The sequence below is a fragment of the Tetrao urogallus genome (genome assembly GCF_951394365.1).
Source record: "Tetrao urogallus genome assembly, chromosome: 3".
NCBI classification, from domain to species: Eukaryota; Metazoa; Chordata; class Aves; order Galliformes; family Phasianidae; genus Tetrao; species Tetrao urogallus.
This window is the reverse complement of record NC_136815.1, coordinates 67,759,880-67,786,030: the sequence shown is the minus strand read 5'-3', so window position 1 is coordinate 67,786,030 and position 26,151 is coordinate 67,759,880. Positions and strand designations below refer to the sequence as shown.

The following is a 26,151-nucleotide window of genomic DNA, read 5'->3' as shown; positions in this document are numbered from 1 at the left end:
ACTTCAACCTCAGAAACACATTAGTAGGTAACAATGGTGCATAATTTCACATCTAATTCCATCCTCATTCATTTTCATAAAAGAGGGGCTCATCCCTGAAGAAGCATACCTAAGACTTCCATCAGCAACTATCAGTACTATCATTCTGTCAAGCAGCCTTTCATTACCTGAAGCAGTTTCAAAAACATGGCCTGGAAAGGCAAAGGTGCAACCATGAGCTAAAACTGAAGCAGGCCTGGTTTTGTTAAGCTATTACCTACTAATTAGATCTTTTCACAACACTTGACATTAAGAAGTTCTTTCAGCTGCTATCCTCAGTGTATTTACATATTTTTATAAATGCATGTATTTTACACACACATGTATCCACACCTTCTAATGACAAATACCAGATACTGAAAAGTTGTAATGAATACCTCTGGAAAATTACTAAGACTAGAACAGATAACGTCAATAGCTGCCAAGGGTATTTGCTTCTCACACTTGTGGCATATCAAGATGCAGAATAGCAAGTAATATGAAGATAATTTGACCTATAAGTTAAATAGTCCTTTTCCAAGGAAACCATATGAAAATTAACATATGAGCTTCTGCGAGTGACTACAGAATCCAGGAATAGAGAATGAAGAATGCCACCTTTCTCATGAAAAGAATAACAGACATGAAACATCAGGTCTTAGATCACAACTTTCTACGTTTGCTGCCACCATTCTGAGCCAAGATTAAATCAGTCCTATCCTGAGCATCAAAAACATGCCTGATGAAAACTTGATAATCTCCAACAACTTGCTGAATAAATTCCAAGTTTGTTAAAACCACAGACTTTTGTCTGTGACCTAGATTTGTGACCTACAATAAGAGTTTTGCCTTCCAAAACAGGATACTGGAAGGTGAATCCCACACATACAAGCCTCTACTAGGATGATATAATTTACCCTGCTCCAATTTGCTCCCGTGGGTTGCAATTCTCCTCAACAGTTTAGAAATTGATGCAGTAGTGGCTTCAAGAGATTTTACTGAAAATCCTTTCACTGATTAATAATAAGGGAGAGATTTTCATCCCATTATCCTGTCCTAGAATACTACTAAGTCAACGTAAAGAATCCTAAGGCATTAATGAAGATCAGATATCACTTTAAGATGCATCAAAGACTAGATTTGATACCTCAAAGCCAGATTAAGAGACTTCCCACTTCAAGTGTAGATTCCCAACGTCTTTCTTGGAATCTGTGATCTCAAATCACAGAAATTATAAACTTCTTGTGCTCAACGAACTGTCTTGGAGACTCTCAGAGGAAATCCTGCAGCACCCAAGTAAATCTCACCCAAGCTAAAACCACTACATCCAGAACTGATGCCTGCTCCTTCCGGATTAGGAATCAACAACGTCCTAAATAGGAACAACAAAAGTACCAACCTGCTTTGATTACGTTATTTATCTGTTAGTCAAACATTATTTTATACTAAAATGTGACTCAGACATAAAGAAACCAATCCCACTGAATTTAATCCTGTTCCTTCTAAAGTTATGAGTTTCACCTTTCAGCACTGTACTGTACTCATGAGATCTTACTCAATGAGCTATTCTTACATTCTAGGAAATCTTACTCCTTGTTCCAACAGATAAGTTCTGCAGCTTTATGGTAGCTACCAGAAAGTATTTGATCACTAGAGCCCAAAGAGATAATCTATTTCAAGTTGTCAGCTTTAATTTACCTTGTCAAAATACTTTCTCCTGTAAAAGTTACATCATCACAGTCTATAGAACATCACTTAAAATGTAATTCTTACCAGCTATTGAGACCATGCAATTATAGATCTTCCTTCCAAATCAGTTTTTTGGCTACTGCAAGATTTATGCTATAAGAAACAACTGAAAGCCCCTGCTGGACTTATTTTTCCTTCTTCAAGGAGAAAATAGAGAGAAGAACAATTAAAAGGCTTAACTGTAAGTCAAAACTAAAATATTGTTCAGTGTAAGAAATTTCTAAGTCCTCAGTAGGTAGAAAGATCAGATAAAGGTTTCTGATTCCAAAGAAATGTACTCATGCTGCCATTGAAATGGATTCTCAGGCAAATAATACACAGCTACTGAATGAAAGCTGAACATGATAGAAGTTGCACAAAACCATACTTAGGCCTGGCCAAGCACAGAAGTAATGATGGACACAACCTTAGAGCTACATATGTAGAGGTGACCAGACATAACTACCCTAGCATGCAACCTGTCATAAAGTATGAACACTCACTACACTGAGTATTTAGAAAGCAGCTAAACTTCAGTTCCTGAATCATTGCTTTTGAAGCGCTATACATAACAGTCTAAGGACAAGGTGTGACAGCATAAAGGTTAACTGCCACTTACAGTCTAGAAATACTAATGCTGAAGTCCAGGTTAAGCAAAGTTTCATTTCATGAAAAAGTTGGTTTAGAATTCCAGCTATATATGAAAATGTAAGTGGAATCCAAACCGACAGCTTTCAGGAACTTAATAAAAATTAGCTGTCATTACTCTGAACATGAAAAAGTCTTCTAGAAATCTGTTCTAACTTACAACAGATATACAACTAAAACTGACATTTGCTGAAGGTCCACATACAACTCAGAAACCAACTACACATATCAGACTCTCCCCCAACACCATAATCTAGTCATTCCCTTGATACACATTCATGAGTGTACACCCATATTTCTGTGCAGTCTCTACTGTACCATCATGCAGATTAAGTACATTATGAGCTGCATTTATTTCCTATATGGAATAATTTATATTATAAAATGGCCTGGGTTGAAAAGGACCTCAAAGATCATCTAGATTCAACCCCTCTGCCATGGGCAAGGCCACCAATCACTAGACCAGACTGCCCAGAGCCACATCCAGCCTGGCCTTGAATGCCTCCAGGGATGGGGCATCCACAACCTCCTTGGGCAACCTGTTCCAGTGCCTCACCACCCTCTGTGTGAGGAACCTCCTCCTAATATCTAACCAAAACCTCCCCTGTCTCAGTTTAAGACCATTCCACCATGTCCTATTACTATCCATCTTCATAAACAGGAGGGGAATGGCTGTTTACATGCTCCCTTCAAATACAAGAAGGCCACAATAAGGTATCCCTGCAGCCTTCTATTCCCCAAGCCGAACAAGCCCAGTTCCCCCAATCTTTTATCATAAGAGAGCTCCAGACCATCTTAGTGGCTCTCTTCTGGACCCGCTCCAAGAGCTCCATGTCCTTCCTGTACTGGGTTCCCCAAGCTTGGATGCAGTACTGCAGATAGGGCCTCACAAGAGCCAAGTAGAGGGAGACAATCACCTCCTTCTCCCTGCTGACCACCCTTTTTTTTTTTTTTTTTTTTTTGCAGCCCAGCACACAGCTGGCCTTCCAGGCTACAGGTGCACACTGCTGACTCACATCCAGCTTCTTGTCCACCACGACCCCCAACTTCTTCTCCACAGGGCTGCTCTCAAGATCTTTCCCCAGTCTACATAAATACCTGGGATTGCCCCAGCCCAAGTGCAACCTTGCACTTAGCCTTGTTGAACCTTATTAGGTTCATATGGACCCACATCTCCAGCCTATTCAGATCCCTCTGGATGGCTTCCTTTTCCTCCAGTGTATCAACTGCATCACTCAGCTTGGTGTCATTCACAAACTTGCTGAGGGTACACTCGATGCCATCATCTGTATTATTGATAAAGATGCTGAAGAGCACCAGCCCTCAAGACCACGCCTTGGGGGACACCACTCGAGACCAGCCTCCACCCAGACACAGACTCACTGATCACAACCCTTTGGGCTGCAACCAGCAAGTTCTTAATCCACCAAACTGTCCATCTTTCAAATCCATACCTCTCCAATATAGAGAGAAGGATGTGGTTATATGGAGAATAGCACCACAGACTGTGGCTGGAAAACTATACCTTCCTTTCTCTCATAGCAAAAAAAAACATAAATAAACCGTTCTCCCTACTAGTAACTCCTCTTCCAGGATTTCCTAGATCTTTCTGTCATTATTTCCACCACTGCTAGAGAACCTTAAGAACACATTTCTGAACTTCCAGTGCACCATTTATTTGCTTTGTTTGCATACAATCTAGTTTACTCAGGCTAAAAATAGTCACATATTTTGGTTCCTTACCCCTCAGTTCATCTCAGTTGGTGTATCTCACCACCAAGAAGCCTGAACAGCATCTTCTCAACACATTTAATAGATTTTAGAGACTCTAAAGTAAGTTTGAGAGTAAAAGTTGAGCCAGAGCCTCAGAGTACTGCAAGAAGCATACAGTCTTACCAGGCAGCAGAGGATCTTCAATACATAACATGGATGGTCTGTATCCATTTGTCATGACTTTCATGATTTCTTCTTTGGCAATATAGGCACCTCCATTTTTTATTCTAATACCAGTTTTCAAGTAGTTAAAATTCCTTCCATAGAGTTCAAAAAATTCTATCAGAAGCATTCCAAGGTTTTCATCAGCTCTTCTGGCATCAATTCTTGGATGCAGCTGTGACAGAACAGTTACTAATTATTAAAAATCACCATTTGTCAGACTACAACAATGCAACAAAAGCTCTCATTTAAGCTGAGTATAATCTCTACAAAAGTCTGAACTAAGTCACTAATTAATGTACTTAAATTGTTTTTGTGTAACCAAGAGGGGGCAGCACTTCAGCAGCATATGGAAAAAGAATTATTTCTTGCCACCTCTAAAACTTCTCCTAAGCCAATAGTAATGAAGCACAAAGAATCACAAAATCATAAGGTTGGAGAAGACTACTGCATTAAGGTTTATTAACAGTAATAGTTGTTTTTTCTGTTTCTTGTTTTAAAAAAAATCAGGCTTAGCGTTTTCAGAAGCAGAAAAACTATTTGCTCCAACTGAAGTCGCTCTTTAATCCACCTGTTATGTACTTCGTACTCATAGGAATATTACTGCCACAGAAATACATTAATAGTTAATCCTCATTAACAATGTCTAAAATATCTGCCAGTTTTAATGATGTTAATGCTTAACCAATGAACATATAATTAAAACAACTTGACTGTTTAATTTCTTAAACACCAAAATCAACTACTCTCTACATTCAGTACCAGTAGTCTAAGAAGTAGCAGACCAATTGCATCCAAGCAGATTTAACACCAGTAAGACCATTCAGTTACTGGAATAGACATAGGAAAGTGATGTAATCCTCATCACAGGACCTGTTATAGAAAGCAATGCAGTGTCTCTACACTGTTAACAGGTCTCCTGTTGCTATTCCAATTCACAAATCTTAAGAGGTTTTAGATGTAGTCTAACAGAGTTGCCAAAGATTGAACATCTAGAGCTACAGCAGAATAAAACTATGCATTGCTACTGGATTGTAAAGAAACAGCATCTTCACTAAGAAGGCTGAGTGACAGAAACCAAGATATTTTAAAGAACACACAAGCAAATAAATAAGGGACAGACTTACCTGCAGGAAACTAATTGCCATTAAAATTAGGCTATAAGAGCTAATTCCACCAGTAAAAACTTCATTCAAGTCCCTCTGAAGTAGGAACTGTTTTAATACTAAAATCAAGTAAGGCAGCAAGGAATATTTCTGCAAAGCAAAATAGTTCTTATCAAAGATACTGCCAACATTCCAAAACAAAGCAAATACTGAATCTCAAAATAAGATTAATCTAATACAAAAATGTTGTTCAGTAGCGCGCCATTACATGTTTCCTCAGGAAGAACTGAAACATGCACACACACAAAACTTATGCAAATATAAAACACACAAGTATACAAACTCATACTTGATATAGTAGCCTACATAAATTTAACTCCTCCCATCTCCTTCCTAACAGGATTATCTCCAAATTCATCATTGATTACCAGCCTAATTCAGTCAATGCTTTTCATCTAAACAGTACTTTTAATGCACAGTGTAAAAATGAGCTTGATCGTAAGTACTTACATACAGAATAATTGTCACTAGACATTGTCTAACAAGACTGTATTCGTACTCAAGCATCGTTAAAATTTATTGTAAAATTTAAAGTAACCAAAACCTGAACAGCCTTGCTTTAGAAGCACAGCTTAGAACCAGCCTGCAAATCTAGATATAACTGTTGAAGTCCATTCAAAATACATGTTTCTGCACACAAGCATCCAGCATTCAACTATCCAAAAATTATGTAACAATACTCAGCTTCCATCCTTTCTGCTTCTAGCTTACAAAGCTTGAGCCTTAAAAAAAAAAAAAAAATCTGTCTTTCTACCAAAGCAACATTCAGTAAATAACAGTAGAAAATAAATTAAAATACCCATGCTTAATTAGTATTAATGAAAAGAAAACAGCCTTCAACAGTAAGTTTCCAAAAGTCTTAAGCCATACCAAAAAAGGTTATCTAAGCATCTAGTGTATCCTTGATAAGTAGTATAACATTCATTGTACAGCTGATACCTTCATGTATTCCTTGATAAATCGAGCTGCCTTCACACCAGTTTCTACATTAAAACTGATGTCAACTTTCACTTCTGTCTCCTGGTCAGTGAGTTTTATTATTGGTACCTGAGAAGATGAAAATAAGATTTTATGAGTCCCCAGAAATGCAACACTGGTGCTCTTCTCCACCTACTCAACATACATGGATACTATTAGCTCAAATACACACATTCACCAAGACAAGGAAATATGTTATCGAGAAAGGATAGCAATTCTAACTTTCCTGACAGTGAACAATTTTCAGTGAGGTGATTAAAATAATAGCATGTATGACCATGTTAACTTACTATCTCTCACGTACACTCCCATAGCTGTTAGGTATCTGCCTCTGTCTGCAGTACCTGAGGTGTTTTGTAACACAAGTAAATTTACTTAATTTAATGATTAAGGGAGTTATTAATAGGAGATACTGTACTCCCATAGCTTGTAAGAACTGCATTCATCTGACCTAGCAGTGTGCCATTCAGCTTGCTAAACTGACAGAAGAAAAAATAAAGCAGAAAAAATAAAGGGCCGCCCATTGGTTCATCAAACTAAATTGGTTTACTGCAATCAAATGAAATCCAGACTGGATAAAAAGCAAAGCAGGAACAATAGTGCTTCTCCTGGCAGCAGAAAATCATGACAGAATTACTGAATACTCAGTTTGGTCTCACACCACTGCCTTGAGAACAGTATCCCACAAAATGGTACTATAAGCATGTTATCTCAAAGATAACCTAAACTTCAGCTCATACATGTATCTGAAATTGAACTTCTAGCACTTTTCATCTGAAAGAGCAAATTTATAACTCCATTTTATACCAACAGCAGAGCGAATAAAAGACGCCAGTGAAATTAATAAACCTATTATCTTTCACTAAGTGCTACAACTAATACAAAAATCTCACCCTCAGATAAACGAAAGAATACCAGAGCTATTGTTATGTGCTGCTATTACAATAAAGCTGTAGGAACTTTCTGAACCTTGAACAGTCACTACTTCAAAGGCCACAGAAGCAAGCAGCTTACTAAAACACGTTCACGACATTCCACTTTGTCTCCTGGAGAAAACACTTGTTCAGTAACGTAATATTCTCACACTACATTTTTAGCACATTCAGTCTTTGATCCATTAGAGTCACAAGCCAGATGCAAGAAACACTACACATCAAGCTTGGTTAAGCTCAAAACATTTCAATATACCATGGAAAACAAGACTTCAAACAGTTTTTTCAAATTCAGCAACTCTGGTTACCGTTCCCTGGACAAATACAAATCCTCTTAAAATTCTATCAAAAAACATGATATAGTTAACCTATCTTTACACTTTGGGAATGCAAACTTTCAGGAGATATTTATTGACAATATGAGCATAAAATGTGACCTTACAGCAAACAGAATACACAATTACTGTTCTCCATATCATAACCCCTATATACTATTGCTAGGCAAGCGCATTTTAAAATTTTGCCTCAATAGAGCAAAACGTTGTGCTTAAGACATCAGCTGTTTCAAAATGGCTTAATATTAAGATTATTAATCACCAAGTGTCACGTTAAGGAGTCTGAAAACTTTTCTGTTCATTATTCCAAAGACTGTTACTTACCGTAGCTTTATCAAGTACTTTGATGGAATATGGCTCAGCCACATTGTGTTTTCTTAGTGCTTGCTCCAGCAGCTGTAAAGGGGGGCGTTCCCACTTCCCAAAAACAACTAAATCAATATCACTAGACAAAAAGAACACATGAAATGCATTACGTGCAAGACACAATACCCCCTGAAGAAAAGGGTGAAATCGCTCTTCTACATGTTTCAAGTCCTCCAGGATAAGCATTTTTCAACTTCTAACAATCTAGATTTCTAAGTTAGCTTTAGTAACGTTAAGAGACAGGTCAGCGCGCTTTTGGATCCTAGCTTCTTGCTTCCAATCTTCTGATAAGTTCTAGAGACAACTCCTTCCTTTTTTCTTCCTTGCACCCTACCACTGATTTCCACAGCCTCAGTCCAATTCTGTCCCTCATCCATCCATGCTGTTAATAATACCAACAATTGTTATCAGTAATTCTTACAAAAATTAAATTCCCTGTGCTTAATGAAAAAATTATTTTAAGACAACAAAGTCGTTAAGACAGTTGCACAAAATTTCCCATATAACTTCATAACCACCAAAATGTATTGAACCATTAAGTGACAAAAGACACACTCAAAGCATTCTATACTCTCCAAAGGGTTGAGAGAACCCATCTGTGATGACTTCTAATTTTGCAGTTGTTACACTGTGACACTCAGTAACTTTACTTTAAAAACAGTATTTAAATAGCAAGTTCTGAACTGGTCAGTTCTACTGTAACTTAAAAGCAAAATGCCAAAGATTAACCCCAAAGAAAAGGTATTTACCAAAGCACCTCCAAGCACCTAGTACTGACACTGGTATATCAAATATCAAACCTAAGTTGAATAGCTCTTCTCTTGGTCATGTGGGATACTAAACAAATGCTTTACTGACACATTTATACATTCCAGCCTCTGAATTTTTCCCCAGATTTTACCAGTACTCTAAAAGAAATCAAGCTTTAGATAAAAGCTAATCATTACTTACCTAGTTGGAAGATAAAGCCCTGTACTAAAGCTGCCAAATATCTGGACCTGAGAGGGGGAAAAAAAAAAATAAAAATCACTGAAATCACTCATCATGAATGCTCATTTAGCTCTCTTAAGATTTATTAAGAATTTCCTGGACCTGTTACAGATGCAGCCCAGTAAATAAAATGGAGACCTTCTTTTGTATACTGTTATACTTGTAGAAATGCATTTTCTCTTACAGGTGCAAGTTAACAGGAAACTGTATTTTTGAGGTATGAAGTGACTACAAAGCCGGCAAGCCAGAAAACAAAAACTTTTGAGAAGTCCTCCTTCTTATTTATTTCCAGTTCTACAGAAGTATAAGCAGCTATAAGTTTCCCTCTTTCCTGTGCCCTCTTTCCTCATAAGACAGGTTTACTGTTTGTTTCTGGAAGCATTTTCTTAATTTATTAGGTTTAAAAGCAAATACATCTAATTATTCAATTCATAAGGAACACAAACACTCCAAATGTCACCGTAAGGATGACAAATTATGGTAGATTTTGGGGAGGAACGTGGGAAGAAGGGAGGATGATTGAGAGAAGTTCGCAATGCAGATCAGATGCTTTCACCATGCTTCCATCCTAGAGAACTGAAATCCTCCTCCTTTGTTGCAGCACAATTTGCAAGTTTACCCCTTTGAAGTGACCCATGAAAAGGCTGGGCCACTTCCATGCCTGCAATTGTTCCGTGATCTAGAAAAACCTTATTGCTAAGGAAAATTGCAGGTAAAGACAGCACTTACAGTATCGTTAGCTCAATACTGTGCCCACAGTCCTCAGTCTCTCATAGAAGCTTGTGAAATCATAACAGCCTGAAAGGTTTTTATGCCTGTTAATAACATCATCCTTCTAACTAAAAGTAGCAGAATTGTTATCAATACAGTTTGCATTAAGTTCTTTCTGGGCCGTTTCCATTTGGAAGCAGTTTGCTCTTTGGAAAAAGGGTTTAAAAATGAAAGATTTGGTTGGAAGATACCTCTAGAAGTCAAAATTTCCCTACTAAAGCACATCTGAAATAATTCCCTCAATGCCTAACTTGTTACAGATGCAAAAAAGGAATTTTATTTTCAGAACTGCCCTGTTACACAATATTTACAAATATTCATATAGTCAGGATTCCTTGTGGATACATATCATTTTAATATTTAATAAGCTTTAAGAAACACTTCCTAAGGTGGACAGCTCTTCACATCCACAGTTCTGAAAACAAAAAACTCCATTAACCTGATACAAAGGTTTTAAGTTTTCTATACTTTTTAAAATAAATACCATTGCTCTAACAGTATTCCAAGAAAACCACATTAAGCCTCATCTGTTCACTTCTGAAAAACAAAAATCAAAATAATAGCAAGTTAAGTGAATTGAGCTCTATAATATAATAGCAAACCAGCACTTAAGCTATACTCACATCAGCTGTAGGCCAAAGATCTTTGATGACCGTTTCTATTCTTTTCACCACTTCTCTTCTCATAGCTGCTTCTTCTGGACGAGGGGACATGAAGTCATAGAAGTCAATTATTTCTTCATGTAGTCTAAAGGAAAAAGCACCATAATTACAATTATAATTTAAATATTAGAATAAATTTCACTTCTAAAAAAAAGCCACAGGTTTTGATCCATATTGCCATCCAGCCAAAATCTGCAGTAATTTCAAGAAAAGTGTCACAGAAATCAGGTTGTAGAACAGGAAGCTGAACAGCTTGAGGTCTAGGACTGGCGGGGACAGGGAGCTGATGCACTTAATTTTCATAGCAGTACATAACAGTAACCTCAGCAATACCTACACATCAGCTCTCGCTATATTACCCAACTGCTAAAAATGTAAAATAGCACATCAAGAACACAGGTAGACATTTGCTACCCTTCTTACATGCTGAGCAATGAAGTAGAAATTCAATTTCTGATTCCCTCACTGCTTGCTTTAAAAAAAAAAAAAAAGAAATGAAACCTACACAACAATACAAAGATGGACTAACAAACACAGAAACAATGAAAATCTTCAAATACGTGAACTCTTGAGGGGCCTATACTTCTGCTTATGTGGAAATTTCCACAGAAGGCCATAAAAGGGGTATTTGAGTATTCCTTGATACAAAAACATACGCTTGGGCAAATGGGGATTTCTTTGACAATCCAAGCCATTTACAAGCCATTCATTCATACAGGAAATTACTTTTCAACTGAACTTATGAAGAACTGTTATATATAATCTCAAGTGTAAAATACATTAATACCAGCACTACACAGATCTCGTAGTCTTTATATATGTGTTAATTGCTTCAATTTTCCACCTTCCTGATAGAACACTCACTGACAACTGAGAATTAAGATGAATTTAAATTTCAAGATGAATGTAAATGCTTGCTTACAATAAAAAAAGGCACAAAGCTATGCCAAACAAGAAAACAATCTGTTGAAATGGGATATTAGCAACATCTTTAGCAAAAAGTTCACAATTCAGCATACTCAAATCTGAACAATGACTTCAAAACCCCACAAATTCAACCCATCCATTAATAGACTTAGTTTTCCAAATCAAATGTTTATACATCTAATAGAACTCCAGTTTTGTATTTCTATGACCATTTTGTAACTCACTTTACTAGGGAATTCCTGTTCTCTCAGATATCCTCCAATAGATCACACTTGGAAGGCACTGCTCATACTTCTTAAGCATCAGAATTCCTTTCTATACATGATGGGGGATTGTAACAGCAAAGCGTGACGACACTACTTTTAAGGAGTATATATTTAGCATTATCATTTGGCTTTCCTCTTAAACTACTGATCCACAGCTAAACATTTAACTACAGTCAACAACCTACATTTTTCTACCGAATGAACGAACGCATTTCTAAACTTCAGAGCAAAAGAAGAAGTTCAAAGCTAACATACTCATTTTATTTCTAGGAAGGCTGATACTCCCTCCCTCCCCACAGATAAGAGAAAAAGTAATTGAACATATGTAACAGCAGTGACCAACTACATGCTTCCTGTTGTCCTGTTTAAAAGAAATCAGTAGTAGACAGATACAGAGTGAAAGCAATAGAAGACAAAGCAGTTATCCAGTTACCTTGCAGCAATTCTATGCCTCCACTAAGTCTGACACAATTTCAAATGTGCATTAGCTCAGAAGACCTGTGGATTTCTCCATGTCTTTAGTCCATTTATGCTTTTGTCACTTACAATATTCTAACGACAAGTTAAGTATGTATCATGGTAATCAAGTGCTTTACTTTGAAGTAATTTACAGACAACAGTTTATTTGATGCTCTTTTTCTTGAGGAAGAATGTGATTACTCACAGCTCATCCGCAAACAATATTTTGCAGACACTAAATTCACTCATCTCTACCCACAAGCTTTTTTTTTTTTCTCCAAGCTAACAATCCTCACTGGTCTTCTGTCCTTACACAGGAGTAGGTCCAAAGCTTTATCACAGGCAACCTTCTTCATCTCATTTTCAGTTGCACCATGTTTTTGGCAGATGACCAGTTACACACCACTTACTCCATGGCACACTTATTTTACTGTCCATTACATGCTTATTTCATTGTCTATTACTACTAACTGCTATTTCAGGATCTCTGAGCACACAGCTACTCTTCAGAAGTTATTCTGAAGGAGCTTTGAAATCTTTTCTGAACAATTACCACCAATTGTCCACTCACTTGGCTCAAGCTGCCTGAGTTACTTACTTTTCTTCAAATATGTGTCTCAGTATTTACCAGCATTTAATTTTATCTGCAATTCTGTAGCCTAATGAATAATAAACTCCCATTACAACCATCTGCAGTCAGCTTTGGCTTTCCACTTATCTTAGCGCTCTGCTCCTTTCTCATTAATTTCTTCCCTCCAAGTATTTATGAATATATCAAGCAACCAAGTCTTAAGTAATTCCACCGATACTCTTCCTTCATTATTATTATTCAAGTTATAATTTATTCTTTCCTTTGGTTACTTATAAGCAGTTAGTTAGCCTGTAAGTTCAGCAAACATATGACAGGCTGCCCAGAGAGGTTATGGGCACCATACCTGGAGGTGTTCAAGACCAGGTTGGATGGGGCCCTGGGCAGCCTGGTTTAGTATTAAATGCGAAGACTGGCAGCCCTGCCTGCAGCAGGGGTGTTGAAGGTTGATGATCCTTGAGGTCTCTTTCAACCCAAGCCATTTTATGACCCTACAGCTTTTTTTAAGGCTTTCAAAAATAAATCTCAAACACCCTTCAAAAAAAAAATCTAACAGCTCTGTTAGCACTGACCACACAAGTAAGGATTAAGGATGAATCCTTCCAAGAACTAAAGGTAGCTGTCTGACAGATCTTCATTAAAGCTTGCACTAGATCCTTTGTGTTTACTCATGTGAATCAGCTGTGTTACAATATCAGCCAGATTCAACCACTCCCAGACATCGCTGAAAAAAATGTGCTCATAGGAGCCATTTTGTAGTAGAGAAGAATCGGGTTCTCAATCCTCAACACATTGCACTACACTCTGTGTCAGCTTTCAGCAGCAGCCTCTAGTTGTTAGTGAGGTCAGAAAAAACCAGCAAGCACACGTGCACTCTCACAGCAGCACCCCAGTAAGCCTCAGTTCAGATGACCACCAGTCACAATCCTTAACCATATCATGAAACAATCAAAAGAACACTAGCCTGCTTTTCTTCTAGTCATCTACATTTTCTCTTATGCTGCCAAGGCAGCATTTAACGCTTCAGTTTGCATGGGACCTAGCAGTGCGAAGGCTGTGTTCAAGTCCAAATTCCATGCTAGAGTTTTGTGGCAAAGCTCCTCTAGAATTCCTCAGAATATAACATTAGACATGGCTATGGGATAGTTACCACATTGCAGAGGGTTTAAACACTCACTGAAATTTTAAGATGCAATTTCCGAACTAAGAAAGTGAGAACTTCTAGCCTTTCTCTGGCAAAAATAAAAAACAAAAAGCAATGCAATTAGAACATTTAGTTTTTACTATGTGATCTGCCTTCATTTAAGTATTCTTTCATACCTCTAATTCTATGAGCACTAATGAACCTAGCAAGTTTTAATTGCTTTTGATGTGTAAGATTTCCAACTTTTAATGTACTTCACAAATCAACTCTTAAATGTTCTGCCTTACCAGACTTCTCTCCTTCCGATTTGACTCATTTCAACTGTTTCTATTTCTCAGTGAATGTCACCAGCACAGTCTAAATCTGTACAGGTATCAACGCCATCTCAGTGTATGACAACATTTCAACTTAACACAGCATTTTCAAATACTTCAACCTTATGGTCACTTTTCTTTTGGCTTCTTTGTTGAGACGTTTCTCAAAAATTAACACTTTTTTTAAACTTGAGTACTGTCGTGGTTGGTATTTCCTAAAGCTCCCTGCTCAAGATTACAGTAACACCAGTCACACAAAAAGTAGCTCTGCTATACATAGAGTAAGATGCTGCATGCTGCTCAGGCCTATCCTGGAGAAGCTTCTACACTACTCGCAGGAATCGCCCAATCTCTAAAACTGGACAACAGCATGATATTCATACAGTCAATGTATGGATAGACTCCAGATAAATATTTTGCCCATGGAGCCCCTCTGATCTTCATAAGCACTAGTCATCTTAACCAGAAACACAACAGGATCTTAATGATTAATAAGAAAGTTTCAATTTGCAGCACAAGGTACTTGCAAGTAATAAATAATATGTTACAGAGAAATAGTTGCCTTTTGTTGTTTTGGGTTTTTTTTTTTTCTGTTTGTTGGTTTTTTTTTTGTTTTTTGTTTTTTTTGTTTTAAGAAGAGATTTCTTCATCTCCTTCTGGCTTCTCAAAAAGTTTAGGCTCTAATAGCATCCCACCATGCACCTACCACTATCGTTGTCTATGATTCCTACAATATGGCTCTCTTAAAGCTGAGCATATTAACTGACTAGTTAAAAAGGCAATTTCATCATAATTACAAAAATATTGGAATTTATATTGAAATGTAGCAGTACTGCTAGTGGAGGGTGAAAGATTAGAATACAGGGATGCAGAAGAGTGGCTACTTGCACCTACTACACTATCTCCATGACGGTAACATCAAGGAGAAAGCTAATCACTCACCAACGCCATTACTGCTAAGCACAGTAAACATCTGCTGCTTACAGTGCAACATGCAGCAGAGCAGACACCTTGTTTACCAAAAATTTACCCTTTACCATATCAGAAAAGGCAAAGACACACTTTTAATCTTCAGGTGAAAATAAGACCAAGAAGATACATCCTCAGATTTTCATGTCTCTCTTCAAAGGAAGGTTTCTAAGAGATCATTTACCTTACTCACCATTTACTGTATCTGCAAGTATTATACACATAACATGCATTACTTCAAGGAAATGAAACAAAAACCATAAAATGCATCAACAATCTAGAAAGTGAATGAAAAACTACAGATATCATTTCCTCAGGTAAGTATATTCTTTTCATGTCTACACTATTAAGCACACAAATTTATTCTCAGACCTACACATGACTGCGTCATTTACATTTAACTGGTTACTGAAAATATATTCTTTACTTATTTAAATGAGTATTTTTCTAAATGAGAAGTCTAAGGAAACAGTCAAGAATGCTAGTAAAAGAATAGATGCCACAGTTACAGCATGCGTGCATCATCAGCACTGCATAGGAAAGACGGCATTTCAAGACAAGCCGTATTGAAAGAGCACTTGCAAACAAGAAGATAGATTTTGATGAAGTAACAACCCTGAAAAGTGTCTGAAGAATTAGCTGCTTCAAGCTTAAATGATGAAAGCCCCAAAAGCCACTGTGCATATTTCAGTCCTCTGTTGAAGTACTCTACTTTCACAACTATTACTATTGGAACACACAATTGTGTTATAATGAAAATACAGGTGAAATGAAACTAAAGCAACTATACACACACTTCGTTAAAACAGTGTTGCAGGCAAAATAGCTTGATATATACAGAATTGAAAGAATTGTATATTCTGATATGCAGATTTTTTTTCAGTATTATCTAGAATGAAGCTATGTAGAAGAATAGCAGAACTAGAACTAAGACCTAGTAGAGGATATTAACTTACAGTTCATCTCTTCCCACACCACACAACACCCATCAGGTGCCCCCACTTCGGTTTTCCTCACTACCATCAATGCTCAGATAACAGTATTCTATGCTTACAGGTTAGATAAGCTACAAAAACAAAATGCTACATTCACACAGTAATATGAGACCAGCTTGCAGCAATATTCTATGTAATTCAGACAAATACCTCTAGCATTATAATTGCATGGAAGGCACAAACTCAGAATAGCAAAAGAAAATTCAGCTATATAGAACTTCAGAGGGAATGGAGGAAAAGTACATTTGCTCTCATCCATACAATGAAGAGTGCAGTTTAAGATCTACTGTACCTTTTCCACAAGAGATCTTGTTTCCTCTCTAAGCTTTTTTTGCCCCAAATGCTTGGGAGTCAGACCCTGTCCTAATTTTAGATCGAGTTTCTGGAGAATTATAATTTACTCCTTAAGAGCATCTGGCAGTTCAAGCACTCAAGAAACTAAGCTTGCTTTACACTTCAAACCAACTGATTTATGCTGCACGCTTCCAGACTTAGGAGAATATGTCTGCATTTTGTTAGAGAAAAAGAATCAAAACCTAATCTGTTTTTTGAAGCATATCAATTCAATACGACTCAACCAATTTGCTTCTTAATGACTGGATATACCTTGAAAAAGCTACACTGCACCAAGAACAATGTTATACTAAGAACAAGAAAAGAAGCTGATATATTAGTAGCTCCGAGTTGATACATGACAAAATAGATCTGCTATGCAAGCTTCTGAACAGCTGTACGATACTCCTGACAGACTGCTGGTCTTCACCACAACACCAAGCAAATGCCACATTATTTTGTTGCATCAACGAAGGAGCTTACCATATGTTAAACCTTGGAACTGCATCAGCAAGCACACTGTGCCAATAAATCGAACCACTAAACACTGCAAGCCCTGTCTTAATACTGTTCTTTTCCAAACACCCTAACATGGCAAGTGATTAATACCCCACACAAACCAGAAAGGTTGCAACAGCAGAAACATTAGTGATGAGAAACTAATTATGCCCATAGCAGGTATTTATTGCATGGCAATAGCCACTGTAACATTTCAGTGAAGCAATGCAACTTAGCCTTGAGCAGCACACAGAATAATTCAAAACACACCTATGTGTCACAGCACCAACAGCAGCGAATCCTACACTTTGAATACCTCCACGGGTCAACAAAATCTTAATTCATCAGAGAGGTTTCCCTGGTCCCTGATTTTACAGGCAGAACCTGCCCCAAATATACATTTTTAAGCAATTCTTTATTTACCAATTAACATTTGTATTAGGGGAACATGGAGAAGATTTTCCTTTTTTATTTTAAATAATTTGTTTTGACATTCATAATAGCCAAACTAGTAAAAGGTAGAATCAGTGCAGTGCATAAATAGTTACGACTACATCAAGATGTCAACACAGCTTTCTTAAAAGGAAGTAATGACTCAAACAAAACCACTAGGAATTACTCACAAGAATCAGTGAACCACAAAGGAAATCTTATTACCTACTTATAAGCATTTGAAATCCACATCCTGAGGAAAGCTTGCAGAAAGTAAGCTGATGTGAAACTGAAGGGAAGATCTTTATGTAGAGAAACAGTTTTAAAATGGACAATAATTTGCTGAAACCTAGGTTTTGTGTAAAAGGAAAATCACAAGTGAAGTCCCAGAGAGTCCTGTACTATTCAGTACCCCTATCTGCAATCTGGAAAAGAAACAGAGTAAAGCAGAAAAATCTGATACAGAAGATATCTGCAAATAAGCCAGCTGCAGAACTGTAGGACATTACGACTGCACAATGAACTGTTAGTTGGAATTTGAGACAATCTTCTCATACTTCCTGTGTCATGCTTTGTATTTATCCCATCTCTACATAGATGCAATGGAGGATTCAATACAGAGAAACAGATTCTACAAGTAAGAATTCCACAAAAGCATCTGTTCAATGCTCAGTATGCAAAAATAGGAGGTTCAGCGTTGGAAACCAAAGAATAAGGTAGAAAGCATCAAAGTACAGGAAAAATGAAATAATTATTACATGAAGGTCTAGTCTGTCTGAGTTCCAAAGATGCAGCAGAACTGCAGAGGTGGCAGATGTTTGGAGGCAAGAAACAGCTTCAACAGAAGTGATTATAGACTAGAAAGAGGACAATAGTCAGGTGAAAGAAGGAAAGGCAAATTTGGATAAAGTCAGATGCAAAGAGCCCCTGAACTGCCTGGTTAATGCGGACATGACCAGCAGCAACTGCAACTCAAGTGATAGGACAAAAAATGGTTTTTAATCACAACTTCTCTGAGGAATAACGTGACACAGAACACTGTTGATCCCAGAATCTCACACCCATTCAAGATGAATCAAATTCATACATCAAATTCATTACGAATTTAATGCACAGTCTGCAGCAGCCACTGATCACTAAAATAAGCAATTACTCCAGGAAATATCAACACAGCCTCACACTGATATAATCATCTTCTCCCAACATTTGGCACTGGCCTTTAATGGTCTCACCTGGTACAGCTGTTTATCCTTAGGGCAAATTACCATGACTGCCAAAAACCTAGCAAACCTGAAAAGTATAATGAAGCTAACACTAGGATTTAACTGCTCCAAACATTTCTTATTCTCCTTTACACACATGAGCATCTCTTCAGTAAATCCTTCTCACATTATACCACTGCAGTTCAGCCTCTGTCCTGTTTCATCTGCCACTGCTTCCTTTCATTCCACTTCTAAAAACATCAGTCCAACTACACTAGGCATTCATTCACTCTGCAAGGAAAGCTTTTGAGCTTCACCTTAGTCAGCTCAGTTGTCTGCAAAAAGAGCATTGGGCACTCCATTCATGTGACAATCCATTCAGCCTTGAACACTGCTGCATACCAACCTCTAGGCATGAAAACAATAATCCATTCAACCACTTCCTGATGCTTTCTCAAGTGTCTCTCCAGACAGTGCGACCAACTCCTGCCCTTCTCCTTGCACGTTACAGTATATACTGCCTAGTTCTGCTCTAATCCTAAAGCCAGATGAATCAAGAATCTATCACACATTGCCAGCAATGTCTGCCTCTTCTATCAAAACTTTCACTACAGGTACCCATCTAAAGTTATCTGTAACAGACACCAATGATATAACACTAGTGTGGATGAAGCACAAAACACCATGTTGATTATTGGAAGGCATTACAGCAAGACAGCACTGACTTGAGGTGAGAAAAACACTCTTGGGAGTCCCACAAAGCCTTTACCAATGCTGGATACTCCCAAGTGCAAACAGAAAAGGCTTCACAGTTTCTTAGGTTTGTATTTCTTCAGCTCAGCCAAAGCACAAGAGCATACACATTTGCGGAAGAGGCTGTTCACATGGCATTCCTACACGTTCAGCATCCAGCCCTGACAGCAACAAAGAGGCAAGAGTTTAGAAACAGAGTTAGAGCTATGTTACATCCCAAACACAAAGCATTTTTAATAGTCGAGTTGCATAGCATAAAATTCAGTTCAATTTCTCTGCCAAAGTTAGAATTAGCACAGGTGAAAAAACAAAACCTAATATAGGCTTCATATACAGTAAGAACTCCACACTCCAGCAGCTACAGAAATGAATTTCAGCACAAGGCTTTCACTAGGCAGTGTCCTTCATCTGCTGAAACTCTGTGGAAACAAGTGGTCTGGAAAAGCATCATCATAACCTCACTTTGCTCAAAGGAACACTTCCTGGGCATCAGCTACCTCAGCCAAAAAATGCCACCATGTATCCTCCTTCAGCCTCATCAAATGTGGAGGCGTTTATCGTTTATACTCCTGCACTCAGAACATTTGTGTTTCTAACAAGAGACAGTTAAAGACAACTGCTGTGGGGTGAAATGGATGCACTTTTGCAAGACGCCAGATGCTATGCAAAGCTATGAGTGCAGGCCTAGCACCACTTCAATGCATTATAACACACTCAGTACTCGGACCAGCCCTTGATAAGCCACTTTGTTGTTCCTGCACAGCGCTGTATCGAACCAGCTGATATGTCAGGTATTCAGCACTAACCTCATTCAACATCTACAGGCATTTAATTGCTAAATTAATCACTCACTCCACTGACACACCAGAACAAATAAGGCTTTCCTCATCCTTCTCACTATCTTCCAAACATCTGGAAAAAGACAACATAAAGGTCAACCTGGGGCTAGCTAAAGCACAGCTTTCAGATAAAGTCTAATCAAGCATGACTATTCTCACACTGTTTTATGAGACTTAATTTCCTTTACAACTCAAAGTCTGGCATGCTGCTGTCAGAAGGCTGTGAAAGCAACAAACGCGAGTACGCTGGAGAAGAAGGAATGCCATAAGATAAAGCACAATCTTTACAGCATACAGCATTCCTGAATATCACCACACCTACCATCACAGAGACACTGAAGATGGTCCATGGGAAAAAATGGCAATGACATGCACTGCTATAGTTCATGTCCAGCTGTGAATGAGAAACTGAAGATACCACAACACTATTTCAAAGCATGCAGGCACTCCACCAAAAGTACCACTGCATCCTAGAGGAGTGCAAGCAAGGCCTAACATTTCCATGCCTCTTTACTAAAGAGGGTACATAACCCTGAGCTACTGCTTATCACTCATTTTTTTTTCCTACATGACTTAAATTACATTCTACATCAAACTATATACACAGCAAAGTAAGCCCTACATCACTACCAGGTAACATTGATGCACAGTAGGCGCATAAGAGCACCTACGATCAAGCCCTCCTTCCTGCCATTTAGGTCCAAAGCAGCCTGCAACTGAAGATTGTGGGGATCACATTTTTTTGACCAGACATCAGCATACAGCACTTTTGACACACTGAAGACACTCTGCCAGCAAACACACAGCCACAGTTACGGAAGTGATGCTTCAGAGCTAGGCTGACAGCTCCAGGTAATGCTAGACAGCAAGTAACAAACATAAATGTTCCAGAAGAAACCACTGTAAGGATCTGTTCCCACTGCAATATTTTCACAGCGATACCATTATTTGAACAGCCAAATAGTCCACTAGCCTGCCTTTAGGAAAATGAAGCTCAATGGCAGTCAGGCATCACTGCAGAAAACAGACACCTAAAGCATCTCTATTAGTGACAATATTTTTGTGTTATTTCTATCACAGAAGTACTTCATGGAAAAATTTTGACACCGGAACTGCTCTGGAATATATGCTTGTCCAACATTCAGTAAGCTTAAGATTTCTTGCATAAGTCCACAGCCTCAACTTCTGTGCTCTCCTCCAACATTAGTTACCTGCTATTCCATGCAAATCTATGGCACTCATAGTTTTGTGAAGCATTAGAGGTATTAGATTTGACAAACTGATCATGAGGCAATCTGGAACTATGTGATCACATGCCATAGTTACCTATCCTCCCAATCCTCTGCTAGCATCAAGTCTCACTACTGTAACACAGAACCTTGTCAAGACCAGGAAACAACCCAGGTCCCCCTTTCAAAGATACACAGCCAGCAAATGTGCATTAACTCCTCAGCAATTGAGCACCTGTGTTATGCAACTGAACAGATCAAAGGGAGCTTGGCTAAACGATAGAAGACCAAAAGACAAAAAGACAAGGGAAGTGTGCCCTTAGCATAAATTGTGCCAACCCTAATAGCTAGAGAACAGAGAACTTGGATTTGCAAGTTTGCCATAGCTCTGCTCATTGGTTCGCTGACATTAATTTGTCTCACACAGCCAAATTAAGATATTAACTAAGCATTCCACTCTGTATGTCTAGAAATACAAAAAAACTTGGACTATTTTAGAGATACTACTAGAATTTTATACATACAACTTTACTGCCTGCAATGTCATTTTAGGATTAAAAGGAGAAGTCAGATCTTAACCTCTGTCAGGAGACGCTATGGCTTGCAATAACTAAACTTTAAAAGCATCTTTTAATATTTCAGAACATCTATAAAGCACCCAATATCTGACAGCACTACCCAGAAAAGGAGGACACCAACCTTAGGTACAGATCTCACTGAAATTTCTCCAGTACACCCTGTTATCTATTTCTTTCTGCAGTTATGCAGTGCCTTTACTCCCACATGTGTTCAAGAGCTTTGGATTTTCTAAGTTCAAAGAAAATATTTTTGAAATGCCATGAGAAATCTCCTCCAGTCAATCAATGCAGCAAGTACTTTTTTTGTAAGATAACCTTAAATTTAGAAAGCAATGTTATCCTCTGGCTGAGTGAAGTTTGACAGCTGGAAGACATCTCACAGCATGTCCCAGAGGCGCTCTGCTCAAACTCCAGTCCCTTCAATAAAACCATCTGAAAGAACTTCATCTTTCCAACTAGCCAGTTGTATGAGACAGTAGTCGCCACAGAAGAGGACAACCTTTAAAGCGTCCTTGCTGTTCAGGGAGCCAAGCTGACACTGGCTGACTCTAAAGACAGAATATTTCCCTCAAAATATATATCATGTCCATATTGACTTTGACACATTTCAGGCAGAGCTGAGCACTTCCCTCCAGATCTATGTTCTTAACACACTCCTGAGCATCCAGCCTGCTCCAGGAAAGGCATTTAAAAATTTGTGTAACCTTTTCCTTTCAGCTCTTCCAAACTGAAGAAAACCCTTCCAAGATGAGAAGACCTGAAGACCTCTGAAACGCTTCCCCTGCACTTCCACACTTTTGATTTCTGCAGGAGCGCTTCGACACTTCCCTTCTCAGCTCAGCACGACAGGAGGCCCATCCCGCTGCGTCTGCGGGATGTCATCATTCCTTGTCACACACATCGGTGCTCCGAGAGCTCCGTACCCGCACCCCAGCCCACCGCCTCCCCTCCCTCCCCGCCCCCCAGCCACTCACCCCTGCACGCCCGGGCTGTACTTCCTGCTCTTCCAGGGGGTGCCGGGGCTCTGCAGCGCGGGCTGGGGCGGCTGACGCTGCTGGTGCGGGGAGGCGGCGACGGCCACGCCGCGGCTGCCGGAGAGCAGGTAATTCATGCCATAGGTGCTGGCCTTATTCTCTCGTTTCCTGCGGCCCGGGTGGTACTGGTGCTGCTGGGGAGAAGCCGGCGGCGGCGGGTGGGGGTTGCGGGAGAGGTGCGATGCCGGGTGGTGCCCGTGCGCGCCGTTCGCTTTGCCGTTCTCGTGGAAGTTGAAGAACTCCCCGGGCCCGGCACCGCCGCCCGGCAGCCCGGGAGGAGCCAACGCCGCCCGGGGGCCGCAGGAGGAAGAGGAGGAGCCGCCGCCGCCGCCGCACGACCCCGAGGAGGAGAAGCCGGGGCTCTCGGTGCCGGACTCCACCGACGAGCAGGAGGACGAGGAAGACACCGAGGGCGACTTCTGCAGCCGCCGCCCTCCCTCGCCGCCGCCGTTCACCGCCGCCGCGGGGCCGGCGGCGGGCACCAGTCCGGTCAGCAGCGCCGGGGGGGACGGCGAGGGCGACGGCGGCGAGGACGAGGAGCAGCGGCCGCCGCCGGGAGCCCCGAGCCGAGCGCAGCCGTGGCCGCGGGGCGGCGAGGCGACGGCGGCGGCCGAGTCCAGCGCCGGGGAGTTGAGGCAGAGGTAGTGCGGAAAGGCGCCGCCGCCGCCGCGGCCCCCCACGCCCTGCGAGGTCTCCCAGATCTGCATCCAGAGCGCATTCGCGGGGCCTTTTTGCTCGGGCTGGATCCAGGCCACGCGGGGATCCATCCACGCCCGCCCGACTCCGACCCTCACGGCCCGGCCAGAGCGCCGCGCCGCCGCCCGCTCACCGCGCAGCCGCTCGCCTCAGCGCGCCGGGCCCGGAGCGGCGCTACGCGCGGGCCGGGAGCAGCGGCATGCAGCCCGGCGAGGCGAGCACCGTACCGGCCCGGCGCTGCCCGGAGCGCTCCCCGCGCCGATCCAATGTGGCGTCCCCCTCGCCAGAGCCAGAACCGGCGCTGCGCATGCCCCGCCGATTTTAAACCTTCACCGCAGCCGGCCGCCCTGGCAACCGCACATGCGTGCTGCGGGCCCTGGGAGGGGGGCCGGGATCCGCTGGGAAGGTGGGGGGGGAACAGAAGGACGTTGGTGAGACTGCCCCCTGCACGGTGCGCATGCGTGCCGCGATGGGGGGCTTCGGAAGGGTTCGGAAGCCCTCGGGTGGGAGGAGGGGTTCGGCAGCTACTGCGCATGCGCGGAGCTGCCCTCCCGTAGCGGGGGGCGATTGGTCGCCGCGTGGAGCCCTGAATGAGGGGAGGCTCGTTGGAAAGCGTGCTGGGCTGCTGAGGTTCCATGGGGAACGAGAAGAGAGAGTTCTCGGGAGTTCAGCGTGAATGAACTTTGCGGAGTGAGGGAGGGGGTGGACAGGAGGAGGGAGCAGGACTCATTTTTTAGGAGAGAATATTATCTGCTCAAGTGATGCTGTTATCGTGGTGGTTGATACAGCTGCATTCTCTAACTATGCCTTTAAGCTTGAAGGAAACTGACTGGAGGGATGAGAGCCTCACCTTTGTTTTTGGAAGTCAAACAGCCAGTCACTTGGGTCTTAAGAAACAGGTCTGTTTTCAGGAAAAAAACATACAAACTACACTTAGAAGCACACAATAAACTAAATAACCAAAACCAAACCACATGAAAGAAGCATTGATCTTGCCTTGTGTAAAAGCACCTTCACCACGATTCCCACCTAATGAAACCACACTGTTCTTCTGCCTTGATAGATTAACCAGGAGTACAGTTACGCACCATAGACTTCAGCTGCTTTGAGTTCACCTTCCCACAGGATTTTGAATAGTTCTGTGCTTTTAATTTAACTTGGAGATGCACTAACAGGACCCTCAGCTTTTCTTATATGTGTATCATAAGAAAGAAACCACGAAGTATATAGTCTCCTTTTATCCTTGAGTACCTCACATGATTGTCTCCACAATGGCCCAAATTTACTAAGACGGTTCCAGCAATATTTCCCCACACCAGCTCCTGGTTGGGAGTCAGTATAGGTGCTTTGTGGATCCACTCTGAAATACTGAGAAGACCCAGGAGAGACCAGGCCTTAACCCTTATAGTTCTGTGTGGGTAAAAATCACAACTTGAAGCTGACATGTCCATGCTAAAAATCTCCAGTTCCCGCACAGTTTTGGAAGGGCCAGGCTGTTTCCAAAGGTAGCTACAATCTTCCGAGAAGGGTTTGTTTTTCACTTATTTTAACTTTTCATATATTTATTATTTCTGACTCTACAGTCGTGTTTTGTCGATGGCATCAAGCCAGCAAATACTGTGTTAGTGTAATAGTACACATAGAGTGGAAATTTGGAGCACAGCCTACTCAGAGTTTGTAACTTACTCCACATTTTAAGAATATGAAGAAGAAATAAGTCTCCTCTGAGAAATGGGTAAGGGGTAGTTTGCTACTATGCCAGTTTACTCATGTATCTCACTATGATTCTTTGAAGCTTGCAGCAAGTCAGTGAAATACCTCCACAGAAGAGGAGACATTACATGCTTTCCTTTCGAAGTGTTCAACGTGTGGAGCAAAAAGAGCTAATGGCTAATCCTAGTGACACAAGGACAAGGGGAATTATCATTGTCTACTGTCAGGTCTTGCTTTCCTGATTCTAATATATCTATTAAGAAAGATAAATGCATCCTTTTTGTTTCAGATATTTAAAACTATCTTGTATCCATAATGTAATCTTACATATAACAGACAAATCTCAAATAAATACTCTAACGTCTTATTAAGGCAGGAGGAAGAATTGAATGTCTGTCCTGTTATTTGTGTTTCTTCTGATCAAAAAAGGGAGAGCCATCCCATTCTTTCCCCATTTTGGGACACTGATAATGATTTTGGAACTAAATGCAGATGAACTTAATTGAGCTAGCTTTTTAATTAATATAATTAATTATGTTGTTAATATCTAAATTTACAAGGCGATTGCACTCTGAAAAATAATCTCTCTTGGTATTATGGCCCATAATACATATTAGCCTTCCATCTGTGCATAATAATTTGTCACTTTTCA

At 40.3% G+C, this 26,151-nt stretch overlaps 1 protein-coding gene across 1 annotated transcript in view; it reads right to left on the bottom strand.

The window, feature by feature from the left end:
* TENT4A (terminal nucleotidyltransferase 4A) overlaps window positions 1-23,857 on the bottom strand; it is a gene marked incomplete at both ends in the record, with an annotated part of 52,698 nt that extends 28,841 nt beyond the window's left edge. The window contains 7 exons of the mRNA XM_079533728.1: window positions 4,291-4,504; window positions 5,457-5,585; window positions 6,435-6,542; window positions 8,065-8,185; window positions 9,058-9,104; window positions 10,491-10,614; window positions 23,031-23,857. Coding sequence (XP_079389854.1) covers window positions 4,291-4,504; window positions 5,457-5,585; window positions 6,435-6,542; window positions 8,065-8,185; window positions 9,058-9,104; window positions 10,491-10,614; window positions 23,031-23,857 — 1,570 coding nt within the window. The remainder of the gene's footprint in view (window positions 1-4,290; window positions 4,505-5,456; window positions 5,586-6,434; window positions 6,543-8,064; window positions 8,186-9,057; window positions 9,105-10,490; window positions 10,615-23,030) is intronic.
* Between the last annotated feature and the right edge of the window lie 2,294 nt (window positions 23,858-26,151).